The following is an 8,623-nucleotide window of genomic DNA, read 5'->3' as shown; positions in this document are numbered from 1 at the left end:
CAAGCCGCGATCTGGTCGAGGTGTCACTGATTTTCTGAGAGCCAGCCCGGCACACATAAACCATTTCAGGCGAAGCTTTGTGATTAGACCATGGTTAGAAATTAAATTTTGCATTACGGTATTGGACGGACAAATCATTTGAGAGAAAATCCAGCGTATCTCTTTTTATATTTCCCTTTTCAGTCTGTTAAGTGATGTGCAACTACCGGAGACCTGTGACAACCTGTGGCAGATTCTGTAAATGATCCACACTCTTTTCTTATCAAATGGCTGGGCGTTTTCTGCCGTGTAGTGCGTTGTGTAACAATAATAGCATGGATTACAGTTCTGAAAACGCGAAGAGAAGCAGACGCAGAAGTTACACTGATCTTTCCGCGTGCGGTAGATGCGACCGGATTCCCAGATCACCACAGGAGGCGGGGGAAACCAGGATGGCGATGCACAAAGTTAAGGGGGGGTGGTGGTGTGGAAGACTACCCACCCAAAACCCACCGGGCTGGGCTCCGCCCCTGCGACATCAGCGATCACGTGGGCAATCAAAGTTGCGTGCGGGCTGCCACCAGTCGCAAACTTTTAGTTTCAGAAAGTTTTCTGTGAAAGTTATTGCGGTCGTGGTTCGACGGTAGGGTCGATGTCAAGTTGAAAACTTTCGGCGTGACTTGGTGGAGTTTCTCGCCCCGTTGTTTCATTCTAAAAGTTGTACATTTCGCTGGGAGTTTACGGATGGATTCCAGTCAGCAGCAACAGCAACAGCAGGCGCCGGCGCTACCTCCAGCCGGGCACCAGGTCGTACATGTCCGCGGTGACTCGGAGACCGACCTGGAGGCGCTCTTCAACGCCGTCATGAACCCCAAGAACTCCAACGTGCCGCAGTCGGTACCAATGCGGCTTCGCAAACTGCCTGACTCTTTCTTCAAGCAGCCCGAACCCAAGAGCCACTCCCGACAGGCGAGCACGGACGGGGGGAATGCACCGCCGCTCCAGGCGCAGCATGTTCGGGCGCACTCCTCGCCCGCCTCGCTGCTCAGCTCCGCAGCCGCAGCCGCCGCCTCCAGCCCTACCCCCACCGGCTCGGCTGGAGCACCGGTTGGCGGAATCGGTTCAGCTCCTGGAGCCGACTCGAGCTCTCACCTCCGGCAGTCTTCTTACGAGTTTTCCGATGATGTACCTCTGCCGCCTGGCTGGGAAATGGCCAAAACCCCCTCCGGACAACGATATTATCTCAAGTGAGTGCTAAACAGATGGATCCTCTTGCCCAGACATAACGAGTAGTTTAGTTTTATTTCGTATTTTGCCTAATTTAGAAGCTCCGCATGAATGGCTCTGCGGATAGCGTTTCTCAACAGACCACCAGATCGGGTTACACAATTGGGAGGATTTCCTGGCTTTCAAGGGATATACTGCGAGCTCTGTAATGCAGGTTTAGACAGACTTTCCAAAGAATCCGATTCTCGATCTATTTGCTTTGGGGGTTGTGTTTAAGTGAAGTTAGTGCTTAAGTACAGTATGTAACGGCGGGAGGGAAAGGAAAGCAACGGCATTAAAGGACAGTGGGTGGTAGTGATTTGTTAAAGGGTAAAGGAAATTTATTAGCTATGTACAATAGATTTTATGGTCAGCGATGGATTAAGTTGATTTTATATAATGGATTAGTTCGATTACGAACCGAGTTTAGAAAGAAACTTTGGAGAAGGCCATAATTGCCAGGAAAAATAACTTCAACACAATTTTTGTTTTAGATTTACAGCATCTGCGTTTTTTTTTAATTTGCAATGTGCAAAGTTCACGCAGGCGTCCTTCAGTTCTTGTAGTCCATGGTAGATGTGGGCTGTCCTCGACAAAACGAAACCCGTCTCAAAATGGCTCGATTCTGGCCATCCGGTTTTGTGTTAGAATCATTTAATTTGTCTGACTGCTGGAAGTACCCGATTTAAATATTTGACGGTCTGAATCGTTGCAACAATCGGAAAAGAGTCAATAGACCAACTTTTCACATTCGACGCCTATCGAACTCCTGTTCCAACCGGGGCCACTTGGTGACGCACCTTATTCCCAAGTGACTCAGAAACGGTTCAAATCCTTGAGTTAGGCTAATAAGCGCCGATATATCATTCACCAAATCTTGTAAACGTCACCAACCTTCAGTGTACATGCCTGGTTTAGAACGAATTGGTTAAGAGGCTTGTCAGTTTTCCGATGAGAATAGGACTTAGTACGTTTTTTAAAAAAGAATCCTAAGTAGTAAATACTGCACTTTAATGTAGTCTTGAAGTTCAAAACAGTGAAAGCTTCCTGGGTTTTCGACAGTGGCTCCAGTTTGCTGAGATTTGGAGCCTGAGATCGACAGAAAGCTTCTCCCCCTCCCGCGTGGCCAGTCAGCGAGCCCTATCCATTTCAGAGTGTCGGGTTACACCGGCAACAATAGCACTCTGTAGGAGGCTGAGCCTGCAAAAGTCCGCATGTCTGGCAGGAGTTATCTCTATGGGTCCAGCGTTTGTTCCTCTGCAGACAGTTAGAGTCAATTATTGAAAGAGCGGCCTGCTGACAAGGATGTTTCTTTAAGCTGAAGAGTAACGTGGGAAGTGCGGACAAAACCTGCTTGTAAAGTTTATGAACTTTTTAACCTTCTCGCTTCACAGGAGGGGGAGGGGACAAAGGGACCGGAGGAGTCGCCATGTCGCTCTCAATTTAAGCCTCGAATAATATTTCCATGTTAGATTCACGCCACAAGATTTAATTCCTGTTGTTATTGATCTGATCAACGGACCTTATTCTCTTGTTCGACAGATGTAAAGGTTTTTCACGAACTATGCTGATTGAAAAAGTATGATGTACTTTCTCACTTGCGAAAGAGCCTAACTCGGTTCTTGTTCGCTGACATCATCTTAAATCACAAACCTGCCCAGTCAAGTTTTGAGATCCATTTAATGGAAACGATTATAATCGATCATCATAAACCGTACTTTATCCGTCTGAGTAAATAGGTTTGACTTGCTGCTTCACGTCTCACTACAAAATCAAAGCAGCTAGCAACTTTCTCAACATTACTTGATTTTGGATTCTCCTTTCATTTGATGTTCACATTAAATCGTCATCTGCTTTGTTTATCTGCTCGTTCAGATCAGCGCGAAATTATCTTGTTTGGTCTCCGGGGTGCGGTCCATTTGGAATTTGATATTTAAAATCCATGTCCTCTATAGCTCGCTCAGTGAAGAGTTAGCCGGCACCCTACATGCATGTCGATTAGCTGTGCCGGGACGGAAGGTCCACACGTCCCTGATTATTCAGTCACCAAAAAATGTTTGTATTTCATCCCGTCTTTTTTTCTCCTGGGGACTGGGTCAGTGTCCATACGAAATTTGCCTGATCTTCCTAGTATCTGAACTCCTGTCTTTGTTATCCTGTTTGTTGACTTGACCAACTGAAGGGGCCATTTATTCACCGAATGCTCCTCTCGCTAGTCAATTGTCAACAGCCTCTTGCTCGGGAATAATTGGCCCCTTACTGAGGCAGACGGCGGTGTTAGACATGGGTTTGCCTCAGTCGGTGGTCACTGCTCTCTCCGGGTTCCAGGTGAGGAGCTCCTGGAATACGCGTCCAGCAGAAAGCCATCAAATATCGCCGTCTGCGTAACCATCCTCCCCATATCAAAATTAACGAACGGCATAGTAGGAGTACACGTGGACATCTGAGAGACTCTTTTAGAAAGCTCAGTGATTATGGTAATATTAAATTACAACCATAAACGTTCTGACGGAGGACTAGGTAATATTGGTTATAATATCATAGGCTTGTTTTGTTTGCAGTGCTGGAAGTAAGGATTGAGTTTGGTATCTCACTTTTCAGAGTACTGGTGCAAGATGTATCCAAAACTTGGTCCATGCTCAAAACTGTTTCTTGACTTTCATCAACCTTGTCCTATTAAGGCACAAGCTCTGTGGTAGCCTCAACAGTCCTGCTATGACATTTTCTTTAAGACAGTTGGGAGACCTGATCCCAACTGAGCAAATTAATTTGAAACAAGATTGGGTAGTACAGTACTAGAATGGAATGAACACGAAGAACCTAATTGCCTTTAGCCAATGATTGTCAATGGATTGTTTGTCTTTACTGGTAAAGTAGGACCAGACATTCAGGGCCTCTGGTCAGCAGAGGAAAGAATAGATCCAGCACAAGGTTAGCATTTGGGGGGGGGGGGGGTAAACTTTGTAATGTGGCCATCTTTGGACTTTGGAAGCACTCAAAGCTTCCTGAAGAAGACATATCTATACTTCCTTAGAAAACCGAGGTGCTACTGATTGGAAAATTTAGGTTTTTGCCCTGTTCAGGAGTCAACATATCTGTGAAGAAAAGCTTAATTCGCCTTTGGTTTAATGGGTAAAAGGGTAGATTAGAGAATTCCATGTTTGAGGAGTGTACAGTATTTGTATGGGAATTTGTTTCATGATGTAGTTCCACAGATACCGATTTCATAGTTCATTTAGCAAACTGATCTCTTGTCATTATTCATGTGATGCCTGATAGTGGCATTGCTCATGCAAAACCCTGGACCTGGGCCTCTGGCCTGTTCCCACCTGAAGTCAGTCATAGTGACTAAAAGCAAGGGCTGAATTCTGTGGCCATTTCTCATTTCCAATGTTGTCGCCGTTTCTCCGTTGCATACAGGAATCAGCAAAACTTGTGATGCATATGATATCATGAATGATACTAGCGAACTCAGTAGAAACTGAAGAAGATATTGAATTCAATAGTAATTCTATATATCTTTTTAAATAAAGGAGAAAAATTACCCTTAAAATAAAAGGCACTTGCACCATCTCATTGATTAAAGCAATTTATTCTGATTTTTATCTGGCTATTGGTGGTGTAACTTGTCAGCTTGGCTGCTGAAATGGTTTTTAGTGATGTTGTTTCCACTCAATCTGTTTTCATTTTAGTTAGTGTGCAAGCACATATACTTCAAACTGTATTAGTAACTAAACATTGCACAGTAGACAAATCTTCCTGGCATGACTGAAGTTTTAGCTCTAGCAGTAGTAAATAAAGTGCTTCCAATGTGTATTTTGTAATTGTACACATTTAATTTAAGGGGTCATATTGATGTACCCAACACATTCTCAACTCGTTAACTCTCAGTTATAATCTTGGAACATTACACTGAGTAGAAACTTGGCACAAAAGTTACTGTTTAACAAGGTCTATCTGAACTGAACTTCTGCTTCCTGTGCGGTATTTTTTTAAGAAGTAGACATCCTGTCTCAGCCATGGTAAATTTGTTTTAATGGTCATTAAACAGTGAGTCACTTGAGCTCAGCAGTGGTACTGGAGTCCTCAGCACATGCAAGTCTCTTTCCCATCTTCCCATGTGTTCAAAAATAAATGACTGACTGTGAAACTATTCTTTGGACACTTGGAGAAAGGTGGGTTCATTATCAGAACAGTATTTGGTCAGATGACCTTTAGCTTAATACTGTATATTATGTCATTACACGGTAACTAGCTCCTATTACCTTGTGGTATAATCCTATTGGTACAACATATAAATTATTCAGTTGTTCATACAGGAGTTTGATTCACGTGAACCCTCCTCTTCTGCTACATCTATCCCCATTAATCTCATTACATCTTCTTTTGTCACTTACATGCTTGTACCTTTTTTTAAAAATGCAAGTTCTTGTGATAATGAGTTCCAAAATCTAACCACTCTGGTTAGATGTCATGACAATTCCCTAGTAGTGGCTCAGTTGGTGACTCCATCATGTATTTTGTTGAGTTCTGGCAAGAGCATCTCTGCATCTATTCCAGTCAAGACTTCTTTCATCTTAAAAGTCCGTTATCGGCTCCCTCCCCCGTGTCCTTTCCAGGGCAGCAAATCAGGCATTTTCTGAGGCAAGACAAACCTTTTGGGTTAATGATCTTTTATTGGAACTGGACAAGTGAGAGCACAAGCATTAGGTGAAGACCAAGATGAGGAATCAGAAATGCAGTTAGTGCCCTCAACCAGTCTGTCTAGAAGAGTGTAAAAAGCGGGAGGAGAGTGAGGGCTGTACAGAGAGAAGAAATAATGCTTGAGTCGTGAAATGCATAATATAGCATTTTCTGTAAATTTAAAATAAAACAATATTAGAAATACATACTCAACTGCTTATTGAATATCAGGCAAGAGAATTGCCTCAGTTGATGATGCACGTGAATGACCACGGGCCAGAAGTGGTCAGTTTTGACGCAAACCAGGAAATTGGTTATTTGAACTTGAGTTGAGAACGACAATGGCCTTAGACGAGGTGCTGATTTCTAATCTCTGCCACCAACATTGTCCGTAGAAAGCCCAACTGAAAGCTAGAACGCGAGGGGGATTTAGTTAAGTGGTATGTTCTTGGAAGCTTAGATTTGCTCTTGTGGACTGAACAGGGCTATTGTGCAATCCTGTTTATTTCAGTCAGTCAGTTCATCCTTGTACCCCTTTACTACACTTCCACAATACTTCTACTCTTTCTGAAGAAATGTGTTGATATTTGGGGGATAGTCAAGTGCTTAATTGCACGTGACTTTATAATTTGATTTAGCATCCTGCAAAATTCATCCATTTTCAGCTTAATAGAAGATCATCCAAAACAGGTAATTAAGAGAAGATCTGTAGATGCTGGAAGTCCAAGTAACACACACAAAATGCTGAAGGAACTCAGCAGGCAAGGCAGCATCTATGGAAAAAGTACAGTTGACGTTTTGGGCCAAAACCCTTCAGCAGGACTGGAGAAAAAAAGCTGAGGAGTAGATTTTAAAAGGTGGGGGGGGGGGGGTTAGAGAAAGAGAAACACAAAGTGATAGGTGAAACCCAAAGGGGGAGGGATGAAATAAAGAGCTGGGAAGCTGGTGAAAGAGACAGAAGGCCATTGAAGAAAGAAAAGGGGGGAGGAGCACCGGGGGAGATGATGGGTGTGCAAGGAGATAAGGTGAGAGAAGGTAATGGGGAGTGGTGAAGCGGGGCTTGGGGGGCATTACTGGGAGTTCGAGAAATTGCTGTTCATGCCATCAGGTTGGAGGCTACCCTGTTGGAATATAAGGTGTTGTTCCTCTAACCTAAGTGTGGCCAAGTGTAATGAGGAATAGCAAGTTCAGAATTAGGCCTGTTATTGCAGGAAGTGACCTTTTCCCTCATCTAACTTTTTCTTTTTATCTTTCTACTTTTCTGCTGGTCAGATTACTAGGCATGAAGGCTTATTTTTGGAGGCACTGAATATCAAATTACTACATTTTCTTTCAGTATATGTGTGTTTAGTATGGACATGTACTGTACATTTGAAATCTGAAATGGATTCTTACAATCCATTTTTAATTTGTTTAAAGGAGGTATCAGTAATTAGGAAGAATGGATTTAAATTGAGAGTATGGAGGATTAAAGGGAAGATTAGCTTATTTTCTACCAAAGACCAGAATTCTGGAATGTTCTGCCCAGAAAAACATGCAGGAGTAGAAACTGTTCTTTCCTTTTAGGAAGGAGCTTCGATAGGCAGTGTTATTAATTAATTTATGGTGGTGTAGTGGCATCAGCTCTGGACTTCAAGGTAGATGGTCCTGAGTTCAAACCCAGCTGGGTCTCAGCCTGGGCAGCAGCAGTATCTGCGAGGAAGATCTACTTCCGTATCTTGCCATGAAAACCCTTTGGTCCATGAGGTCACAAAGAGTCAGACTCGACTAAACGCCTGAACAACTAAATTTAGATACAGCGTGGAATAGGCCCTTTGAGCTGCACTGTATAGCAGCCCCCATGACCCTCATTTATCCCTAACCTAATCATGGGATAACTTGCCATAACCAGTTAACTTACCCGGTACTACTTTGGACTGGAGGACCAGGGCAATACCTGCCCACTCCACGTGGGAGGATGTACAGAAACTCCTTACAAAAGACACCGGATTGAACTCCAAACACCAACCATGATTGTGCGGAGCTAACCCCTATGTGACAGTGGTGCCTGTATCCTCCATGTTTTGGGGCTTAAAGTTGGGAAATTGGATTTTTCGTAGATACTGTAACTGTGGTTGGTGGATTCACCTCCCGTAATTCAAATGTCAATAGTTCTAGACTCCTGTTATCCTTGTTTTAGCGACCTGTAATCAGGAAAAGCTTGTTTTTGTTTCATTTGTTTGCTACAGCTGAATATGACAAAGTAGTGTTTTGCTCCTCTAAGGAAAATCACTGGTGCATTCTTCACACAGTAGTAATGCAGGTCCTCTCCGGCTTACTTATAGGCCATCAAACAAGCACTTGTGAATCAGCAATAGGACTTGGCAGTAGCTCCAGTAATGTGGGGGGGACCTGTGCTAAAAATGACCAGTAATGGAAAACTTGGGAAGAATCTCCGTGGTGATGATAAAGTAGATGGACTTAAATAGGAAGTTTTACCAGTCTGCGTTTCAATGATGCTGTAAAAACAAATATTGAAGGACCTTTGCATAATTGTATTATCTTGATAAAAATGTACCTGTCGTTAACAATGGATTAATCTGTTCCCTGTAGTGAGACCCTTACATCTGTGATGCTGTGCTAGTTGAGGAAAAGAAATGATGTCCGGTCTACTGCTGTGCAGCACCACAGTCTCATCCAGGATCTGAGGGCTACT

At 43.4% G+C, this 8,623-nt stretch overlaps 1 protein-coding gene across 4 annotated transcripts in view; it reads left to right on the top strand.

The window, feature by feature from the left end:
- The first annotated feature begins 262 nt into the window (after positions 1-262).
- The window catches only part of yap1 (Yes1 associated transcriptional regulator), a 152,495-nt gene continuing 144,134 nt past the window's right edge, over positions 263-8,623 (top strand). For 2 of the 4 annotated variants that reach the window (XM_073043247.1, XM_073043244.1), the window contains exon 1: positions 264-1,226. In XM_073043247.1, the coding sequence (XP_072899348.1) occupies positions 724-1,226 (503 nt within the window). In that variant the 5' untranslated portion in view covers positions 264-723. Of the gene's footprint in view, positions 1,227-8,623 lie in introns of all 4 variants that reach the window. The other 2 variants (XM_073043246.1, XM_073043245.1) reach the window with 2 other exon arrangements.

Source organism: Hemitrygon akajei, chromosome 4 (genome assembly GCF_048418815.1).
Source record: "Hemitrygon akajei chromosome 4, sHemAka1.3, whole genome shotgun sequence".
NCBI classification, from domain to species: Eukaryota; Metazoa; Chordata; class Chondrichthyes; order Myliobatiformes; family Dasyatidae; genus Hemitrygon; species Hemitrygon akajei.
The sequence above is the reverse complement of the archived record's forward strand: the minus strand, read 5'-3'. Positions and strand labels throughout refer to the sequence as shown.